The sequence below is a fragment of the Siphateles boraxobius genome, unplaced genomic scaffold (assembly GCF_051911475.1).
Source record: "Siphateles boraxobius isolate OS27281-9 unplaced genomic scaffold, OSU_SipBor_1 130, whole genome shotgun sequence".
NCBI lineage: Eukaryota > Metazoa > Chordata > Actinopteri > Cypriniformes > Leuciscidae > Siphateles > Siphateles boraxobius.
The window spans coordinates 14,781,362-14,805,205 of record NW_027508734.1 but is presented as its reverse complement, the minus strand read 5'-3'; the positions used below and the strand labels follow the sequence as shown (position 1 = coordinate 14,805,205).

Sequence of the window (23,844 nt, the reverse complement as noted above, 5' to 3'; positions counted from 1 at the left end):
TGATCACCTGCGGCCCGTGTGAGGTTTGTGGTTGCATAGGATCTCCAATCACAATACTCTTAGCTCTTTCCACACTGAGACGCACAAACTCATCATAAACCCGCTCTTCCACGTACACGCGTGACGCAGCGGTGCACGCCTGACCCTGGTTGAAGAACGCGCCCTTCTGCGTCTCCTCCACAGCCGACTGCACTGCGCGCACACGCGCACACACACACATACACACACACACACACACACACACACACACACACACACACACACATCAGTGTGCAATTTATACAAAACCTTTTCTTGCGTTATTTTCCCATGCCCTTATGCTTTGTTTCTTTACGCAAAGCTGCAGTGTATTGCATAGCAGTTTGGTACCCGTGCCAATGTTCATGCTTTGATTCATTTGTAAACTTGATAACATAATGCATTATATCATTTCACCCTTTCTGGAGTTTAATGAGCTGTGCATTGGCATAAATCTGGGTTTGTGTGCAGATGTGAACATACATAATAATAGAGCAGCAAAGAGTTCACAGCTGCATGTGTGGTCTGCAGTATTGCAACATCACTGGGGCTGAATAAACTCTAGCCAAAAAAAAATAAAAAAGCCCATCAGAAATATAACTGTACCACAATCAAATGCACTTCAATAAACTTTAATCATACTGTACCTTGGTCCAATATGTATTTGGTAACTTAACCCTCATAAAGCTATCATATGAATCATCAACATGATCAACATTTTGGTGAAAAAACTGTTGTACACTATCTACTAAATGCCTTCTGTCATCTGATTGGTAGTTCATAGTTTTTTAGCAAGTAAAAATACTTTTAGCATAATTGTAAAAATGTCCACCTTCGGGTTGTGGTAAACGTCTTTTTGCTGTTAAACATTTACAGATTTTTATAAATGAAAGTAAGAATAGCTTTTATATTGTTAGAACTATTTAAAAACAAACACTTACTGGACTGAAGCAGGTTTAATTGATTATCCATAATATAATTTTTCTTTCTTTTTTTTAAGAAAAATCATGTTAAAATGTGCATATCAGATATGATACATTAGGCTTTTGAGGAATATTCATCTCTCGATCATCATTGTATTGCATTGCATTATATGTTTTGACCCTGCATAAAAACTAGAGTTTAGATCATAAAACTAAGTATTTAACTTAAGACATAATAATGGGAGATACAGAGTAGCTTTATAAGCATTTTGTGTAAGTAGTCTGCTATACTGTTATAAAGATCTCACTTACTTACATTAAAAGCTATCAGAATTACATCTATTTGGCCATATAAATAACCACATCTGCACCAAATTGCATATTTTTGCTCAGTTTCTGAATAAAATTGAATAAACAATGAACTCCATATTCTCACTATATCATACTAGATGAGCCATTGTATCAAATAAGATACTAAACAACAAACATATATGCAAACTTTTATTGTCTAAAAGTTCAATTAACTTATATTAAAAAAATAAAAGAATTCTGATTATAATTTTATATTTCAGCTTTACAGGGTTCAGTCATATACATGCATGCATTTGGCAGATGCCTTTATCTAAAGCAGCTTACATTGCATTCAAAGTATTTATTCTATCAGTTAATGCAGCCCCTGGGAATTGCTAATGCCATGCTGGACTGTTTGAGCTACAGAAAGAACTGTCACACTTTTAATAAAAGTCTGAATGACATTGCATTAGATGCACTAACATCACATTTCTTCATCAGTTTTGCTCAATGTCTTTCAATCAACTGGTGTTTTGGTGATTTTAATGGAGGTATAAAGATTCAGTGTTATTCATCAGATTTACTATGAATATGTTCCACTAATGCTCCAAAAACACACAATACTTGCAATTTGATTGAAAAGTGTACTATTTTCCTTTCAAATAAATGCACTTGCTTTTTGTCTTATAATGCAATGACATTCAGACATGTTTAAGTGTCCCTTAAGTGTCTAAATTCTTTCCACTCTTTGAAATGAAGACCTGTACGTCTTGATTTAGGAACAAACTGCACACATCGTTCCCTGTTTTTCCCAGCCTCCCCAGTGCAATCATTATTGTTTCAGCAGTGAGATCTGGCAAACCACATCACTCACGGTCTGAGTCAGCAAACACAATGCAGGGGTTTTTCCCCCCCAGCTCCAGAGTCACTCTTTTCAGGTTGCTCTTGGCCGCCTCCGCTTTGATCAGCTGGCCCACCTGAACACAAAGACAGCACATGACAATAAGGAGAGCGGGGAGCACAGCCGGCGCTTGCTAATGATGCTTCCATAAGCTGGTCTGTTGTATGTAACTTATGAATATCATCTGGTTTGTGACGGGAAACTACCACAACTGCACAGCGCTTTGAAATACTACAGTTCATAGCACTGAGATTCAGCTCACATAGATCTCATCCTACAGAACTGATATTTCAACAAAATGGTTTATTAGTACTTGAGGAGACGCATCGTTTTCCATAGGTGAAATAAATCATCTCAACTCTTAAGCCTTTTTTATGCTTCTGCGTCGAATCGACGGAGTACCCCCGCAGACCAATCTGCGTCGCTGCGAACCCCTCCGCCGTAGCTCGACGTGCACCTCCAAAAAATTGTAACTACGCGTCGAGGCGACGCAGACCCCAAGGGCTGTGATTGGTCAGATCCACCGCGATGCAAGCAGCTGACGCAGACCCAATAAACAGCCAGGACGCCGTAGGAGTGACGGCGTAGCTACGCCGTGGAGTTGACGCAGAAGCATAATGAGGCCTTTAATCTCTGCAATTTAAAGGGATACTCCACCAGTTTTTCTTATTAAACTATGTTATTCCCTTAACTAAGACGAGTTGATACATACCTCTCTCGTCTCAGTGCGTGCACTATATCGCTCTGTATTGCCGCAAAACTATGTTAGCACTTAGCTTAGCCCATGCACTAAATATGGGCCAAGCAGAGAAGCGACCAAACACTTCCACGTTTTCCCTATGTAAACACAGTTACTCGAGTAGTGTAACTTGACCTGGGCTGGTGACACAAAATAAACCGTTGCTCTTTTCTAAGCGTTTAAAATTGATGACTATATTGTATGGCGGAATACCATAACAAGTGCTTTTGAGCACTTCGACTTGGCGCAATAATATCTTCACTCGTGAAAAGTCCTCTTACCGGCTCCCGCTTCCTCTCTCTCTGACATTTCCGTCAATACAACGAGAGGAAGCGGGAGCCGGTAAGAGGACTTTTCACGAGTGAAGATATTATTGCGCCAAGTCGAAGTGCTCAAAAGCACTTGTTATGGTATTCCGCCATACAATATAGTCATCAATTTTAAACGCTTAGAAAAGCGCAACGGTTTATTTTGTGTCACCAGCCCAGGTCAAGTTACACTACTCGAGTAACTGTGTTTACATAGGGAAAACGTGGAAGTGTTTGGTCGCTTCTCTGCTTGGCCCATATTTAATGCATGGGCTAAGCTAAGTGCTAACATAGTTTTGCGGCAATACAGAGCGATATAGTGCACGCACTGAGACGAGAGAGGTATGTATCAACTCGTCTTAGTTAAGGGAATAACATAGTTTAATAAGAAAAACTGGTGGAGTATCCCTTCAAGTTATTCATACAGATATATTTTTAAATGTATTTCAAAATACATCAAAAGTTGCATTACGGTTCGGTTAACACTTTACATTCCATTTGTTAACATTGGCTAACATGAACTAACATTGAACAATACTTCTACAGTTGAATTCAAGTAATTTAAAATTAATTCAACTTCTAGAAAATCAAGTTGTATCTGTTAACATTAGTTAATTCACTGTGAACTAACAGGAACATTTTATTAACTAATATTAACAAAGGTTAGTACAAAGTTTAAAAATATGTTGGTCATAGTTAGTTCATGTTGGTTTATGCATTAACCAATGAGACATTGTAAAGTGTTGCCAAGATATATAGCTTACATAGAATAGCATATAAAGCACACTGCTTTATAAATATACACTTTATAAATATATTTGTAATAAGTTGTAGTAATTCATGTTTTCTCATACTTGTTGTCCATTTATATATTGCATGTTTTTAATCTAAATATATTTATATTATCCAGAATCTATTTTTAAAAATACAGTTTGCCTTTACCTAAAAAGTATTTTAAGATTGAAAATGTATTTTCCTGCTCCTCGAAGAACACATTGGCATTTGAAGGTTTTGTTAAATATATTTTCCTAAACTGGACCGTTCACCACATTTATTTAAAATATATTTTGGTAAAATAAACCAAGCTCTGAAAAAGCAACCTTTGAGCAATATAATTTAGCCTGAGCTTTTCCCCATTAGTTCCTCACCTCTGTAGAGCCTGTGAAAGCCACTTTGTCAATGTTCATATGACTGGCGATTGTTGCTCCAGCCGTAGATCCAAACCCAGGTACGATATTCACGACTCCAGGTGGAAAACCAGCCTGACATGATGAAAAGAAAGGGCTTTATTTTTATTATGTACAAAAACATACAGGCTTAATACTGTGTGATATGGCTTAATACTTTCAACTAAAGAAGGATAAAATTGTAAATGAATAGGTGAAAAAAAACTGCCCACGGGGACAGAGACAGCAAGACTGTTGATGTACACAAAGAGACGCTTTTCTTTTGAGGACTTTAAACCACACGGATCTCATTCATAATGATGAAGACATAAATCAACTCTTTTTTAGATACAGAGGGCTTGAATAGAAAGCGAGGAGCGGTTGACAGAAGGCTTGCAGCTGCAGTTTTAGTCCATGTCATTACAGCAATTCATGGGTCCTGCTCTCTTTGAAGAATTAAACATGATAATTTGAGCATTTTGTATAAACAGAGACAGAGCAAAAACTCATGACCCACAATGCAGCTGAGTCATTCTATAATACACCCAGCTGGCTTCATACCGCTGAGATTTCAAGTTCAAATCTTTCAATAAAAATATATAATAAATCTAATCATTCATTTTTGTGTATAAGATAAGAATAAATTGTAATAGTTTCAATAAATAAAACACTTTTTTGTTAAAATGTACACTACTGTAAATATTTTTTCATAACTACATTTTTTAAATTAAATTTATGATATCGGTAACACTTTACAATAAGTTCTCATTTGTTAACATTACTTAACGCATTAACTAACACGAACAAACAATGAACTATATTCACATTAACCAATGTTATCAGATTCAAAATTTGATCTTAAAAATGTATTAGTATATGTTGAGATTAACATTAACTAAGATTAATTAATGCTGTAGAAGTATTGTTCATTGTTAGTTCATGACATGTTAACTAAAGTTACTAAATTGAACCTTTTTGTAGTGTTACCGAAATATCCAAAGTGACTTATGAGGATATAATAACCACAAGCAAGTAATCCAAGAAAGAAATCAATAGTGTTATTCTTAGACGCCTGTGCTGTCTTGTGTTTTGTAAGGACTTTTATGTTGAAGTGTATTCTTAGTTCCCATTGTTTCTGTGTTCACTTCCTGTGTTTGGTTCCTGTTTTGCCTTGTTCCTTGTTTGTCGCCATAGTTACCTTCCTTAGTCCCCATGACATCAAATCACCAACACCTGTCCCCTGTCAGCCCCTTGTTAACCTGTCAATTTAAACCTCTGTGCTTCAGTTGTGATTTGTTGGTCGTTGCTCCAGTATGTTTGTTCCTGTCGTTGCTCTCCTGCGGATTACTCTTGTTCTTGGGTTATCTGTGTTTATGTTTTTTGTTAATAAACTGTTGTGCTTGCATTTGGATTCTCCGCCTCGTCCCTGCTCACATGTTACAGTTATTGTAAGATTTTTCATTTATTTAAAATTTTTATTTACTGTCATTTATTTATTATTTTATTTATTTTATTATCTTATTTTATATGAAGTGCACCGTAAAAATTGTTCAGTTCACTTACTTAAAAAAATGTAGTAAACTTGTTTCCTTAAAATTAAGTTAAAATAATGCTTAATTGAAAAAATTAAGTTATGTGGACTTGACAATTCCACATTACTTAACTTATTCGATTAAGCATGTTTATTTACTTAATAATTTTAAGGCAATGGGTTTCCTCAACTATTTTTAAGTTAAGTCAGCTGATCACTTTTTACAGTGTAAATTACACAAAAAGATTTGCTCAATGCCGCAACCAGTCAGAATCAAGTATTCCAGAAACTCATGTTATGTCATTATTAGTGATGTCAAATTGATTAGATGCGATTAATGGCATCTAACATAAAAGTTTGTGTTTACATTATATACTGTATGTGTGTATATATTTTTATGAATGATTGAGGCATTTATATAGCGCTTTCATATGTACTATTGTACACCCGTGCCATTATATTTATATATATACGTGTCTGTGTGTATACTATATTTATATATACACATATACACACACCTATATAAACAAACCTTTATGTTAGATGCGATTAATCGATTTGACAGCACTAGTCATTATATATTGGGGTGCAAAAAAGCCTCTGGCAAACTTAAATTTGGCATTTCTATCATAATCTCACGATCCCCCAGCAGATCCATCATGAAGCCCTGGTTGGGAAACACTGACTTTCAAAGTTTGTGCAACATGCACAGTCAAACCACAGAATCTGGGATGCAAGAAAGGCAACGCTGATGCAATCAATCATCAGTGTCCATGTTAATAAAATCAACTCCAACAAACCAAACAAATCGCATGAGCCACCGCTGCACCCTAACCTCCTTTATGAGAGCTCCAACATGAAGAGCCGTCAGCGGGGTCTGTTCAGCGGGTTTAATGACCACCGTGTTCCCGCAGGCCAAAGCTGGCGCGATCTTCCACGAAAACATCAGCAGAGGGAAGTTCCACTAAAATGCAGAAGAAGATTACAATTAAATACACAAACACATGTAAATCAGCACAGCTGCACTGGTTTGATTTCATCTGACTGCTATTTTGCACTGGGATTACTTTTTGAAACAATATTATACATGTCAGATGGTTGCTATGTGGTTGCTAGAGTATTATGGGTTGTTACTACAAGCTATATCAATTTGGAGGTTAAAAGAAGAAGAAAAGCAGAAAAGCAGAAGCAGAAAGCATCCCATGAACATTTTCTGCCTGAAGTGAAGGAGCCTCAGTTGTTTTTAAATATGAGAGTCTAATTGCTGTTCTCTGTAAAATTAGTTACATAAATAGGTACACAAATCACTTGTTTACTAGAAAAGAGTTGTTATTTTTTACATCTTCTTGGATGTTTTCATGGCAATTAGACATGTTTCTGGATTGCATTTTCACTTTTTTCTTTCTGAGTGACTCATTGCTCTGAATGCCATCTTTGCTTTCTCTAATTATCACCAAATCAATCCCAAATATGAATAATGACTTTATGATATAATCCCCAGTGTCTATCAACAGTTTCTGCTTTGTTTCCAAAGCAACATGAGACAATAAAAAGCCATTATTGTATAAACAGCATTGAATAAATTTGTCTACAATAGGTTGCAAGGTGGTTGCTAGGGTGCAACATGCATAACTTGCACCCGCTCTAGCAACCATTCAGAACACCATAGCAAGCACCTATAGCTACCACTCAGTAAACAAAAATGTGTTTAACAGCAGAATTCCTGGTGAAAAACTATTACTCGTGAATGATGCTGTACAGACAATTACACCAATCAGAGAGTCGAAAAAAGCAACACGCTCCAAAATAGCTCTATTGCTCCGCCCACTACCACGAAGCACTGCGAATGGTGTAATCGAGTCAATCTCGCTACGCCCTCAAAATACTGAAATGTTTGAACACTATAAAAAATATTGTTATAAGTTATCTGGTTGCCATAATTTTTTTTTTAGTTAATACAATGAAGGAGATTGGTTTAATAAATAGAAACTCAAAATATTGTTATCTGAACCACATTAATTATTTGACAAAAAATGAAAAGTTTTGTGATAAATAATAAAAATAAATTTTAAAGTGCATACAAGAACATTTTGCAAAAACTTTTTGTTTTTATACATATACAGTAATCAACATTTGTAAATAATCAGTTTTATATTTCTCTGTCATTTTTAATTCGATTATGCCGTTAAGTACACAGTCTTGTACCTTTGTATTTTTTTACGATTATCCTTTTTTTTTTTTTTACTTCAAATCAAAGTTTGTAGTGTTGTAATTCATCTAATAGGTGTTCATGGCTTATAACTCTTTAACGAACACTATTTTAAAATCCCTATTGTAAAAAATGAATGAAAAAAAGTATTTTGGAACTAGAGCCGCTGAAAAAGACGGGCGGGCGGGCACTGACTCTCTATATGAGAGTCAAATCACACTTTTATCTTTTATCTCATACCTCACGTTCACCGTGCTTTTCTGTCATTGGAATTAGTGAGGATTTAGAGCTTCACAAAAGATCTAGCAGAACTCTGATAGAGTTACGTCAAGAGAGAAAACTCTTTTACAGTAAGGAAACAAAACAAGGCCTCGTGTTTCAGAGAGTTGATGCTCGTGCAAGTTTTCATAAACATTAACAAGCTTCAGTGGCACGTGAGATCATAATATGCTCATCTCGCGTGATGTCTGTGAGAGGGAGTGGTGTTCCGTGTGTGAGAGTGTGTATCTGTATCCAAGGTGTTTCTTTACATGCATTTGAAAGACTCTAGACAGGCGTTGGCTACAGTATATATACAATGCTGCGACAAAGCCATCATGTATGTGTGATTCAACACTCACAGGAGCTTACTGTGTTTATGTTCTTAACCATGTTCGAGTTGAATCGAGTGTTTCTTTTTATTATTTGTCTAAATACCAGTCTTAATGCTGTCAAGTTCACAAATTATTTTGCAAGTATTGAAGATACACAGCTTCCCGCCCCGGGGAAACTATGAAAATTTAATTTGCCATACTACAGTTAATTATAATTTAGTCTCGCGTAGCCAGACCTTCAGTGACGGCAGAACGTCTGGACTTCATCGTAGCTTTTATTGGCCAAGGACCGCCCAGCCCCTACGTTCGACTGACATGTTACACAACCAATCACAGTTTGTTTTGTTTCCGCGTCATGTTTAGGGGCGTAAAAATGTAAAGTTGATCTCCCTACGATAACAGACCGGCGTGCATCTAATAAATTATTAATTCAAGAACGTTGTGCAAGTTTACTGCAACAATGGAGCCACGAACTTCACATACTTTTGAAAATCCAGCAATTAGTTGATCCTTGTAAGCGCTCATTGTCACAGCTGTAAACACAATGGCTTTCCTTTCTTTTTCCACAAGGGGGTTTGGCATCATGGCGGCTTTGTTTCCAGGTGGACCGTTAAAAAACACGTAACACGCATCTCCCTGACATCCTGTAGAATTCAACCAATCAGATGACGACTTCGAAAATCCTGAGGTGTTTCCATTTAAGTCTGCCATATGCATCATACGTTCAGCCAACGGTCCGTAGGCGTGACATCTGAGGCTGAGACTACATATAATCTGACAAGGAGCTATACAAAACGTACAGACATGTTTATTTACTTGCACTTGGAGCAGTATTAATTAATCTGGCATGAAAGCAATGAGCTAGGGTGACGGCATTAAACAACATTTGAACGGATTATGGGTACGTTTACACGACAGCGATGTACTAAAAACGGAAAGGTTTTTGTTTTTCGTTATTTGTGTACAGACGACAGTGTTGTCAAAACAATCCTCATTCACACAGATCCGCAAAAAAACGACTAAAAATGCTGTATTATGCCGTCAGGCCAGTAGTTGGCGATGTCACTTTATAAAGAAAAACAACACGCCTATAGATTGAACACGTAACACATGCAGATGACGTCACTGTTTTGACAAATTCTTTTCAAATTCTTCAGACTTCGACCCAAAAGTCAAAGGCCCTGTCCTAAGCCCTCGCAATCTTCCTCCGAGTCTGCACTTTCGTGACGTAATGCCACTTTGGCCCTGTTTTAAATGGAACACTTCATGTGCACTTGTGGCCTTGAGGACTTTCAATGGCCGCTGTGTGTGTGTGTCTCTTAAGTCCACAAGACAGTAGGGTGTCCCATTTGTCATTTATGGTTTCAGAAGGGTGCTCAACAGCAGACTTCTACCCGACAGTCAAAGTAGCATTACGTCACGAAAGTGTGAACTCAGAGGAAGATCGCGAGGGCTTAGGGTTCCATTTGGGACAGGGCCTTTGACTGTCGGGTAGAAGTCTGCTGTGGAGCTCACAAGCATTTGTAACATTTATAAGATTATATTTGATGTTTTTAAGACTTCTGTTCCATTAAATAATCCTTAAAAATATATCTCAGTTTCCCAAACACAACACAACTGTTTTCAACATTAATTATAATAACAAATGTTTCTTGAGCACCAAATCAGCATGTTAGAATGGTTTCTGAGGGAAAAAAAAACACAGACCCCAAACTTTTACAGTTATAATTATATAAATATAATAATTAAAATAAATACATAAATATAAATACATAAATAATAATAAGAAATACTAGAAAAATATTAATTACATACCCCCCCCCCCCCCCCACCCCCCCCAAAAAAACAATAATGGAAAATAGCCACAAACTCACCGGAATAATTGCTCCACACACACCGACGGGCTCATGTTTGGTAAAACACACAAAGTTTTCATCTGTTGGGAAAAAAAGAAATAAGGTAGTCAAGGGGTACTAAACACTATAACACACTAAGCTCCCCTTTGATATACAATCATTGTTTCCTTGGGAAGCTCTTGGATGTGACCACCGAAAACCAAACATGAAAGACAAAGGATTGGGAAAAACACACAGCGACGGTTTCAATGGCCCGCACAAAGCACTGGTCAGGAAGAGTGTATATGTTCTGCTGCTTTTTTTTCCTTCTGCTTTCACCGGAGACACATTGAAACGAGAGAGGCCTGAGGTGTGTGAGAAGTCTGGGCAGCAGTTCAAACCCGCTGCAGATCTGCTCTTGGCTTGGATGCACACCTTTGTTCGCCCTCACTGGTCTCCTTCTCCCTTTGCTCTCTCTCCCAGGAGTCAGATAACCAGTAAGGGGTAATGTAAGGTAGCAATGCTGTTTTATCACATCTCTTCGCACTTGAACCTTTCCGTTGGAAAATGCCATAAGATTGGCCAATTTATCACTTCCTTGTTCCAACGTGTATCCAGTTAAAGATTCGAGTGGTATTGCACAAAGACTGATTATTAACCCTTAGTTCTCCCAAAAATGAAAATTAAGTCCTTATTTACTCACCATCATGTCTTTCCAAACCTGTACACTGCTATTTTGTGTGAACAGAAGTGCAGGGGAAGATTTTCAGTGAAATAATATCAAAATAAAGGTTTGGAAGAACATGAGGGTGCTAATGAGTCCTGCTTAGACAGCTGTAAGGAACCGTAAGATAAAAAATAAAAGCAAACACCTCTGTTGAAACCCTGTTAAAACACTGATCCAAACACTGCTAAAACACTGATCCAAAACCTAGTAGGCTGCCTATTTAGACAGTATTTTAAGGCATCATCAGTAGGAGGCAGCATGATTATCCTCACGACACTGTACCATCTTTTGACCAAATTCACATCACAAGTACAGTACTTTTCAAAAGCTTAGGGTCAGTTATATATCTCATAAGTCTCTTATGATCACTAAAGCTGCATTTATTTATTTATTTATAAAATACAGTAGAAACAGTAATATTGTGACATATTATTACAATTTCACACTGTTTTCTTTTTGAATATATGCTAACACTTTACAACAAGCTTCATTAGTTAACATTAGTTAATGTATTAACTAACATGACCTAACCATGAGCAATCCATTCGTTACTGTATTTGTTAATCTTTGTTAACGTTAGTTCATAAAAAACAGCTGTTCATTGTTAGTTCATGTTAGTTCACAGTGCATTAACTAATGTAAACAAGATGTTAGTAAAATATTAGTAAATGTTGAAATTTACATGAACAAAGATTAATAAATGCAGTATATGTGCAGTTCATTATTAGTTAATGCTAACAAATGTAGTTAACTAATGTTAACTAACGAACCTTATTGTAAATTGTTACAGAATATATTTTAAAGTGTAATTTATTCCTGTGATGCAAAGCTGAATTTTCAGCATCAAGAAGACTCAGGTCTTCAGTGTCACATGATCCTTCAGAAATCATTCTAATATTTGCTGCTCAAGAAAATGTTATTATTCTTTTAAATTTTGAAAACAGTTGTGCTGCTTCTTATGTTTATGGAAACCTTGATACATTTTACCAAGATTCTTTGATGAATGGAAAGTTCAAAAGAACAGCACTGATTTGAAATAGAAATCTTTTAGTAAGTCTTTACTGTCACTTTTTGTCAATATAAAGCATCCTTGCTGAATAAACGTATGGAATCCCAGAATACACTTGATGAGTTTAGTGGGGAAAAAAGATAGCTAATTAAATAAAAAAGTTTGTTGGTTAATAATTTTATATATATATATATATATATATATATATATATATATATATATATATATATATATATATATATATATATTTTTTTTTTTTTTTTTTTTTTAAAGCTTACTGATTTTGGAACAGAGTGTGAGCTTCATAAGACACATTGAAAGCCCTCCAATTAAAACTACAGCCCAACAACAAACTCAGACATGCTGCTGACACCAGGATATGAAACTCCCACGAACAAATATGACATTTCATATATCTGTGCATGGTTAGGCCACATCTGTGCGTGGGAGCCACGCCTGTTAATCTACCACAGCCGGCCTCTCCGAGACCTGACCTTCTCGTGTTTCCCCATGCTGCAATGTGTCGGGGTGATTACAGACTTGACGACTCCCTCACACAATGCTCATCTCTGGCTGGGATCAGCCAACGGCCCTTTCTAACTGATCCGACAGTGCTGCTTATCAAAGGTTAAATTTACATGGCATCTAGAAGGGGTTTATTTTAGCAAACTGTACGTTTCCAAAGCCTTGCACCGACTTTTCCAGCAGGAACTAATTCGTTTGTATAGACTGAAAATAATAATAATACTGTAATCGGACATATTAACAACCAATCAAAACATATCTGATGTTTAACAAACGTTTATGCTGAGCAGGACTGAATTGCCACACCCATGAAATAGAAAAAATCCTGTTGCTCATTGTTTAACCCTAAAGTCTACCAAAATTCTAAGGCCTCTAAATGATCAACATGATCAAAAATTTGCTGAAAAAAAGTACACAATCTACTGCAAGCCTTCTGTCATCTGATCAGTTCATAGTATAATTTAGTATAAATTATAGTATAATTGTAAAATATCTCGTGGTCTTTTTTGCTATGAATTCTTTAATGATTTTTATAAAGTTAATAAAGAACAACTTTTAAATTTTTAGTAATATTTCAAGATGAACAAACCGGACTGAAGAAAATTAGGTATACTTGATTATTCATACATGATTTTTTTATTATAAAAATCATGTTAAAATGTGAGTATCAAACATGATACATCAGGCTTTTGAGGAATGTTTATTTGTTCATCTCTCAATCATCATTGTATTGCATTGGATTATATGTTTTGCTCCCTACAATGAGTTTTGATCATAATACTAAGCATTTAAATACTAGGCAATTGAGAGATATAGAGTGACAACTGATACGTATATGTATTTATGCAAGTATTTTGCTATACAGTTAAAAACGCTTATTGATGACAAGGTGTAAGAATTTCATTTTGCTTTTTGGTCATTTAATATCAGCAACTGCACCAAATGGAATATTTTTTACTTAGTTTGGGCCTCTGAATAATAGGTATTTTTTCCTTCTCAAGTATGATTTCCATATTTTCCTATATCATACTATATGTGTCATAAAAGCTATCTAATATGATTCTAAACAAAAAACATATGCATTATTTTTTTTAATTTAGTTTTTCTCATATGCCAGGCTTTACAGGGTCAACCCGTCCAAATATCATATATGCATGAAAAAGCTTATTTTGTGTGCATCTTTATCTAGTTAGGAGCCAATGCAACATGCCTGGAGTGATAGCCATCTCTGTCTGCGGGTGGAAATGTCAAATTGGCCAGACTGGTCTTCTAATTGGCGCGTTGACAAACCAAGTTAATCCGGCTAATGCAATGAACCCTAAACAACACATTTTTCCAAATAAACACTTAAGTTGGGCAGTAGGCGGTTGACGTATGCTAATTGGCAGCTGTTATCAATGGGGAAATTCAAAGCGGCTTCAGTCACGCACCGTGTTCCAGCCCTCAAAAGAGCGAGATATTCTATCTGGCCGCTGATTCCCTGAACTCCAGCTCATCTGCGGCACTAGCGGCCGTACCTCAGCGATTAGGATCAGAGCCTCTTCCTTTTCCTTTGTGTGCCAGGGCTTTCGTCTTTTAACGCTTTATTTGAATCTAATCAGGGGGAAAGGAGGGAAGCATGTTTTGTCTATTGAGTATCCTGGAGTGGCAGGAATGCTGGGGGAAAAGGAAGAATTAGAGAGGGGGATGACATACCACCCAGGGCTGAAGGAAACCCATCAACCCTTTCATGCTCATTAACTCATCACCAGTATGAAGAGGAAGAGGACATTAGGAAACACTGGCTGACTTGGATCCACACCGGTTGAATTGAAAATGCCTTTTAAATTCAAATTCAATTTCTCGATTTGAATCAAATTTGAATTCGGTAGCACACAGAAAGCAGAATTCAAATTTAAATTCAAATTTAAAATTACAGTGTGTAATTTAATAGTAAATAATTACTCTCCCTCTTTCTGCAATTAGTCTGCAAAACCTACAAATGACTTTACAGTTGTCCATCCATATTAAACTTGCATGTGAAATAGTATTTACCAATAAAAATAAACTAATCAATTTAATAAAAATTAAACAATTCACAAAATTTGGGGTCAGTAAGACATTTACTGTACCGTGTTACAAAATATTTCTATTTCAAATAAATGTTGTTCTTTTGAACTTTTTATTCATCAAAGAATCCTGGAAAAAAAATTATAACAGTTTCCACAAAAATATGAAGCAGCACAACTGTTTTCAACATTGATAATAATAAGAAATGTTTCTTGAGCAGCAAACCATCAGATTATAATGATATCTGAAGGATCATGTGACACTGAAGACTGGAGTAATGATGCTTACAATTCAGCTTTATCATCACAGGAATAAATTATACTTTACAATATATTTGAATTGAAAACAGTTATTTGAAATTGTAATAATTCACAATACTCTTTTTAAATGTATTTTGAACCTTGGTAAGCATAAGAAACTTCTTTCAAAACATCTTACCGACCACAAACTTTTGTACAGTATTGTAAACCTGCTGTAAGTATAGCTTTTAATAATACATATATTTAATAATAAAATGAACAATATTTAATTTTATTATGAATTATGCATAAACATACAGTCTTCAAATTTTCTAAAACATTTGATCTTTTAAATACCACTTATAAATATGTATTTCATTTAGACATATTCTGTAATATTTCATTATATTTCATTATGTTTTCAGTGGGATAAACACTTAATTTCCTTGAAAGCTCTATTGACCACAGTATTCATAATTAAACAGTCAAAAAGATTGAAACCGCTAAGTTGCTGTTAAATAAAATTTAAAAAAATCATCATCCTGTCATTTCCCTTTGAATTCTGATTCTACAAGTGTCACCATTTTAATTCAAATTCTTTCTCATGATTTAAAAATAAGCATGTTCTAAAATTGAGACTTTTGTCGTTCAACCCTGGCCTACATGACAGACAATCATGGTACTAAATAAATCAGCTAACCGCAAACATAAGTAAAAACTGACATAATCAACACTCACCGACTGGCATGGTTTTCCCATGAATCTTGTCTGTCCAGCCGGCGTAATACCTCAGGGTTTTAATGCTGCCGTCCAGATCGACAAAGAACGCATGCAGGAAGGGTTTGCCAGTGTCCATTGACTCTAAAGTCTAGAAACAAAAAAGTATTTGGTTCAACTACTGCAAACCAATTCTGAAAACAGAAAAGCATAAAGTTATCATTTTTATTAGCAATCTGTTTCAAATAGGCATTTTTATTGGCCATTTACGAAAAGCAGGCTCATTCCGAGAGATACAAATTTGATACAAAACAACTTTTTAATGTGCGTCAGAGGATGCCAAGATTTTAATGCGCATGGGGAGTTTTGTAGGTCCAGAAATTAGACAATAACACAAAGAATAAATTCTGCTGCCCTCTAACAATATAAACAATGTCATCATGAGGAAAAAAAGGAGGTAGGTAAGTTTCCCGGATGAAGTCATTGGCAGATTTCTTGCTCATGACAGTTGTAATATGGGAACCATCAGTGCTGGACTGGATCGATTCACGAGCACGCTTTTAGAAAAACGTATTATGTTGAAGATTTAAAATACCATTACAAATATAAAGAATGATTAATCTTGACATCTCAAGCTACTAACAGACTCACAAATGTATCATTTTAGATTGCTGGATGTGTTTTGAATTTCTATACTCAAGAAAAATAAAGTTTCAGAATCTGTTTGCATGGGAAACATACAAAACTTTATGCATGAGTGCAATTGTGAAATACTTATTATATTTGATCCATCCCATTCGCTCAACGTACAACCGAAAAAGCACTGTAAATGGCTTAATATAGACAAGGGAGCGCAGTATAAGAAAGAGATCATTTAACCTCTCTATCTCTAAATCTGTTTTTTTCCCCTTATGCAGAGCTCTGAGTTATTGAAATGAGCTATATCCCAGAATCACAGGACATGTTTGCAATTATCAATCACATGCAATCTATAAACATTACTTCACACACATCTGTAAAATTCCATTCACAAATGTGGTAACTAATATGACCTGGCAGGAGAACAGGGAGAAAACCAACTCAAGCAAGGCTTTAATTATGTAAAACCCAAGCATTGTGATACTGTATAGAAACAAACAACAATGCTTCCAAAGATGAAGAAGGCCTATTTTGATAGAACGTTGTTTTCTCAAAGGCATATAAATCCTAAACTTTTTGATGTTTTAATAGACCAGACTTGAAAATCAGAGCACAGTGTCAATGCTCACACCTGCAACAGTGTTTGATGAATGCATTCAGACAGGCGTGACAGCCTATTGACACAAAACAAACACAACACAGCCATTATCATCAATGAAGCAGCAAGTGTGCAGTTTAAGCATGCTGTTTATGAGATGTGCTCATTCTACGATCTGCAACAATTCTTTCAACTGGGCAGACATTTATTTATGCTCAATTAGCTCAACTGTTTCATATTCTGACTGATGTAGCCTATGTACATGAAGCCTCTTCATTCTGACAAAGATTTGCTGTGATTGTGATCTGAGGCCATTTTTAATAAGTGTTGACATGAGCGAATTTAGGACTGATCAATGAAATAAAGAGACTTGGAATGTAATTTTGTTTGTGTGTATATTGTATAAAACAGTGATTGATCATTTTCCACCCTAAAAATGTTTATATCTTAATTTAGTGTTTTTAAGTAGAATATAGTTGTTGTTTGTGTAGGCCTGTTATATTAGATCATTTCTGCAGTGTTGACACAATGTTTAGCAGAGTTCCACTTCATGTACAAAAATTAGTGTAGAACATCGAAATCCCAGCCGCCGTCTACATCGCATTCGCGCGAGCAGATTTACGCTAATCGCGTGAAGAAAACAGAACTCACCGCGAGCACAGCGCGCTCTCGCTCCAGCAGGTCCGCGAGTCTGTGCAATAACCTCCCGCGGCTCGAGGTGTCCATCCGCCGCCACTCTGAGCCTCTCTGCCCGGCCGCTCTGGCAGCTTTTACCGCCTCGTCCACATCAGCCTGAACAATTATCACCACTTTAGAATACATCAGAACTACACAACAGATTAAAGGTAAATCGTTCATTATTATTTATTAGGCTACGTCTACCAAGATGAAATTGCAGATGACTTAGGCCTAATCATTTAATGTAACCTGATCAATGCATTTAATCAGCCAATGTTGCCAAATGATTATAGGCTACAGTTAAATAATCATATTCATAATTCTTAAAGCAGACATATTTGCATAATAGTCTAGTAACTTCTTAAAAATGCAACCTAATTAATAGTGTATCAGCTGACTAAATCATAGTTAGAAAAAACAACTGCAATTACAAAATAAATACAAACTCTCAAATCAGCCGCATATGCATATTCATAGTTGAACTGATAATAGTAGTCTAATTAAACTAACATAATTGAATCTTATATTAGCTGCCAAATCATAGCCTTAATATAGCTATAAATGAAATAATTGTAATTGCGTAAATAAATAATAAAAATATCTGATAAACCCTATAACCCTATAAAACAATATAATAAGCATATGAATTCCTTGCTTGATTATGGAATTTAATAAATTGAGTGAATCTAATTTCTTTTTAAATCAAGTCATATTTACATGAATGATTGCAGTTAATAAATACATGACAGATATACATGACTCCCAATTCACTGTACATGCATATTCATTTTTTAATTATACATCTAATGAGTAAATTCGTCTTACTTTATCCGCCTCCTCGATGTCGCAGATTTTGACACCTGTTGCAGGGTTGATTGTAGGAAACTTCTTTCCTTTGATTGACGTGTGCCATTCATTGTTGATAAAAATCTACAACAAAAACAGTGGTTCTAATTACAGTTGACTTATTTTACAATTAGGACTTGCATGGTTAAAGACAAAACATGACCATGGGATGTGTGCTGTATTGAAAAATAATGAAAAATAATTGTCACTGTAAAGGGTAGTTGCAATGAGGTTCTTTGAAGATAATGTAGTTTTTTAGGCTCTTTAACTCACTAGTACAGTTTTCTAAAAACTATACAAAGTTCTTTGTAAAACCTCAATGACATCAGGCTCTAAAATCCTTAATTTTTAATAGGGAAGGCCTAATGTTTCTCACAAATGTCCTTGAAAAGGCACTACACAAATCAGACTAAAATTCCACTTGCTCTATTATTTAATTTTAATATATGAAAAACTCTTACCTTCGTGTGTTTAATCTCAGGGATTTTCACAGGTTGAGGCAGAGGCGGTGGGGACGTGTTTCGAGTCACCCCGTTCTCTATAGTCCCGTTCTGTGCCATTGCAGTGTGGTCGCAGCAAAGTGCTATAGAGATGAAGATTACAGATCACTGTTGACTGAACATGATTCTACATCCAGCACACTTTATAAGAACTTTTAAAGGTCCTCCCCCTTTTGGGCAAGTTTGCTCTCCGCCTACCATGACAAACAGAGTTTCTCGTCCCACCTGCCAGTGAATCAGTCTTTCAAACAGAAAACATGCTGTTTTCCAGATATGCGTTTACATGATGAATCAGGAAAGTTTAAAGAGATCAAACATTGGAAATAGCTGCGGTTAGGAAGTTTGGGAATGTTTTAGACTCTTCAAAAGCCTTACACAGTTCCGAAAAGAATGATTGGCTGTGTCTTTATGTCAGGCATTGGAGGTAATGAGTGTGAATTAATTGTCCAGCAATATTTACATTGTAACAAAGTGGCTTTGATCTGCTTGCGGAGGGATGGATTTGAAGCGACGGCGGGCTAGGCATCAGATGGGCCAAGGTGTGATGCGTTCTGATGTTCATCACGAAGTTGGTTTTTGCACCTGGGCCTGGTGAAGTTGAGTGGAGTTGAATACGTGCAAACAAATGCTTTTGTTCGGCGGGACAAAGACTTTCCCAGCTTTGGGCTCATACTCGGACACTGTTGCCATTGTTTCCCCTCCATTGCTTCTTGTCACTCTTCTTGTCAAAGTTTAATTAGGACAACGAGCTCTCGCGGGCCCATTTCTCACTTCAGCAGCTTTCTAAACACTTCCTAATGAGGGCAAGGCTCAGAGAGATCGAGCGAGAGAGGGCGTACGGGAAGAGAAGGCAGGAAAAGCAGGAAAATCGTATTTTGCTGACTAAAACCTGAAACGCACACAAATATATCTGCACTTAGTGTATTGCTATAATCATTTGTAGGTTGTTAATCAAAATGACAGAAAATCGAGCAAACTTTTTTTGCATGCAAATGATCAATCAATCAATCAAATAATCTTGTCAGATTTTTTTTAAAAAAACGTCTGAAAATGTGATCCGGGGGAAAATCGTGGGAAAGGGGAGGCAAGTGCCCTCATCCTCTAAGCTTGGGTGCTCCGGTTAATTGGCGTTCCACACCTTTTAAATGAAGGTCAAGTCTCTTCCCCTCTCCAGGCTTCAATGCCGTTTAGCAGCATTACCCGGCTAATTGCAATGACTGCATCCTCAAAGAAATCACATGACTCCACAGACTCTTCCCAAAACAGATCTCAATAGAAACGCTGTAGAAAATCGTCAGCATTGTTCAATCGAAATGACACAAGAATATAGAGATTTAGCTACAGAGAACAGGTTCTCAAACTAAAGAAAACCGTCACAGTTTATATTGTTTAATACACAGTAAGATACAAGATGTTTTCAAACAGTTTTTTAAATTATGAAACAATATAAATAACAATCACAATTTGTTTTTTTCTTAACCATTATTTAATACTGCTCTTGCATGTTACTGATTTAAACAAACCTCTGACCCCGAGAAGTAAGTTCGGTGCTCATTCCACCCCATTTGTGCCATAATATTTAAAACTGTGAGGCTTGTGAAATGTGCTCTATTCATTTTTTAGGCTATTGGATTTACATAAACAAATGGTTTAATCATCTACATGTCTGGAAAGACCAGACAATATAGTTGGGGATAGGCGCTGCATCCGAAACCGAATACTTGCCTAATATATAATACTTACCTAGTGTACCTACTGTTTTTGCGAAAAACAGTACGCCAACAGAGTATGTCAGAATACATAGTTTTTGAAAAACAGTATGAGAAGAGTTCCTGGATGACCTACTTCCGGCAAGATTCTGAAGTGCGCATTCGATGGACATTTTACTATCCCAGGAGGCCACAGGAGACGGCAACACTGGTATAGGTAACATGATAACGATAACATGGCAGATGTAGTACATCCGGATTACATTCATACTACACACATTCATACTATATACAACATACTTTTTTAACGTTCACAAAGTAAGTTCAAATTCAAATGTAGTACCTAATGTAGTACGCAAATTCTGAGGCACAGAGGGGCTTTTAACTTGAGCCTTTAAGCACTACTCACATTTGGATTATTTCATTATTTTGATTATTATTATCACATCACATTATTATTATTTTCTTAAGAAAATGTAAATATCTAGTTCCTTAACTGGCTCACAAATATGAATAAAAAAATAAGTAAAAGTTAATAAAAAAAATGCTAATTTCTAGTTTATTTATTTGCCAACAAATATGAATAAAACAAGTAAATATTAATTAATCAAACTTGTAAATATCTTGTTTATAACCGTTTCCACAAATATAAAAATAAGTTAATTCATGTAAATATCTAGTTCATTAATATGAAAGAATTAATAGTCCAGAAATTTGAAAAAATAAGTCAAATGAATAGTGCTGACAAATCGATTGTGACGGCTGAGATTAAATTATTTTTAGTGCTGTCAAATCAATTACTGTATTCGATGTTGACTTCTGTATATACACACACACATATATTTACAAACTTTTATGTTAGATGCAATTAATCGCGATTAACGATTTGACAGCACTAAAAATGATCAAAATAGGTAATTATTAGATTAATTGCACAAAAATATAAATAAAAAAGTTCATTAATTATAAATTGTAAGTTGTTCTGAAGTTCAGTGCTGAGGCGCATGGTGCGTAAAAAGTTACAAATGCTATGCTGATTCCATAGCTGAAGAGTTCCAAACTTCCACTGGCATTAATATTAGCACAAAAACAGTGCGTCGGGAGCTTCATGGAATGGGTTTCCATGGCCGAGCAGCTGCATGCAAGTCTCAAATCAAGCGTCTGATGAAGGGGTGTTAAACACGCCGCCAATGGATTCTGGAGCAGTGGAAACGTGTTTCATGGAGTGATGTCTCACGCCTCTCTCAGTGGCGTAACAAGCCGACACCGGGCCCTTATGCAGGATTATCAAGGCGGGGCCCCCTACTACAGCACATGATGACGCAATGTCCACGAGTAGGCTACCATGAATAGGACAGGATAGGATCATAGAGACACAGCATATAAGAGATGAGATGACTGACAAAATCAGGAGTAGCCTACGCGCACCAAAAACAAAACAAAAAAACACTGGTGAATGTGCACCATAATCCATCATTGTTCGTTCAATGATCAGTAAAATATGTTGTTGTAATTTTTTATTCAAATAAATTTGCGATAAAGTAAAATGCGATCAGACTAAAAGTTGTAAAATGCGATTGGGGGCTCCAGCTGTCAATCAATATCTTCCAGTCACGCAGGCCCCTGATTGGTCCGGGCCCGTAAGCAACCGCATACCCTGCTTACCGATAGTTACGCCTGTGGCCTCTCTGTTTGGCAATATGATGGACGAGTCAGGGTTTGGCGGATGCCAGGAGAAGGTTACCTGCCTGACTGCTTTGTGAAGTTTGGTGGAGGAGAGATAATTGTATGGAGGGGTTGGAGGAAAATCTTAATGCTTCAGCATACCAAGACATCTAGGACAATGCTTCCAACTTTGTGGGAACACTTTGGGGATGGCCCTTTTTTATTCCAGCATGAATGTGCCTTAGTGCACAAAGCAAGGTCCATAAAGACATAATTGGATGAGTTTGCTCAAACGAGCTGCGTAACACAGGAGAATAAAACTCATATTTCATTAAAAGATCTTAATTTGTTTCCAAAGATGAATGAAAGTCTTACTGTTTTGAAACGACATGAGGGTGAGTAATTAATGACATAATTTTCATGTTTGGGTGAGCTATCCCTTTAATGTCTATGTATTTAGAATACGATGTCATTACAGTCCCTGTTGGTGTAATGATCGGGTGTCCCAATACTTTTTTCAATATAGTTTTGTCTAAAAAGTAAAAAATATGAATATTTACTTTTTTATTAAGTTATATAAAAATTAATTCATTATAAAATGTATTAACATTTGACATTAATTAATCCTCAATTTTACTTCCCTCATGAATATCTCCACTGGCATTTGCTGCAGTGGTTCAGGAATATCAGTGCTAACTGAAGCCAGTGTCGTGAGCGGGTGAGTGCAGTGGCTCACTGCTTTGGCAGCGGCTATCAGCTCGATACGGACTGACCATGGAAGCAAAGGAGGACCAGTCATCCTAAGATAACTCCCTCCAGGTGTTCAAAGGCCCAAACAAAGAGCCTTTTCAGTCGCCTTTATGAAAATGAAGAGGGCTCAGGCTTGTTGCAAAATATACTGGATAAAAGCGAAGCAAACACAGGGAGATAATAGTAATATTCTGCTACAGTGGTTCGGACCAGATTCGATAAGGTCAAGCTTTGTTTTTGAGAGATAGAAATGAGCCAATTAGTCTTGAGCAGTGCAGGAGAACTGTGGGCCGATGGGATGGGTTGTCCTAAATATATTACTTTAAGGAAAAGTCATAATTTACTCACCATAACGTTATTTTTCTGTGGGGTGCAAAAGGAGATATAAAGAAGAATTTAATGCAACTTTTTTTCCCATGTCAAGCTCCTAAAATGACCGAATGTTAGCAAATAGCACGTCACTGATTCTCAAATATTTTGTTAGTGGACATTAGATCCAAACATTAGATTGCCAAACAAAACAAAAATCCAAATACAGCTAAAAAAAATAAATAAATAAGATAATGACATTGGCTGACTTTATCGCTCAGGGTTGAAACTCATCATGCAATAATGATGATTGTGTGATTCGTCCAATTCATCCTCGAGATAGCAAGTTTGCGTTCGGGGCTCGCAAACC

General features: G+C 36.3%; 1 protein-coding gene across 1 annotated transcript in view; it reads right to left on the bottom strand.

Annotated features, from left to right (window-relative positions):
• The window catches only part of aldh1a3 (aldehyde dehydrogenase 1 family, member A3), a 28,216-nt gene extending 9,054 nt beyond the window's left edge, over positions 1 to 19,162 (bottom strand). The window contains exons 1-9 of the mRNA XM_077228032.1: positions 19,003 to 19,162; positions 18,521 to 18,625; positions 17,669 to 17,809; positions 15,802 to 15,931; positions 10,554 to 10,615; positions 6,713 to 6,841; positions 4,329 to 4,442; positions 2,107 to 2,209; positions 8 to 192 (exon numbers count right to left, since the gene is read on the bottom strand). Coding sequence (XP_077084147.1) covers positions 8 to 192; positions 2,107 to 2,209; positions 4,329 to 4,442; positions 6,713 to 6,841; positions 10,554 to 10,615; positions 15,802 to 15,931; positions 17,669 to 17,809; positions 18,521 to 18,625; positions 19,003 to 19,101 — 1,068 coding nt within the window. The 5' untranslated portion in view covers positions 19,102 to 19,162. The remainder of the gene's footprint in view (positions 1 to 7; positions 193 to 2,106; positions 2,210 to 4,328; positions 4,443 to 6,712; positions 6,842 to 10,553; positions 10,616 to 15,801; positions 15,932 to 17,668; positions 17,810 to 18,520; positions 18,626 to 19,002) is intronic.
• Positions 19,163 to 23,844: the final 4,682 nt, after the last annotated feature.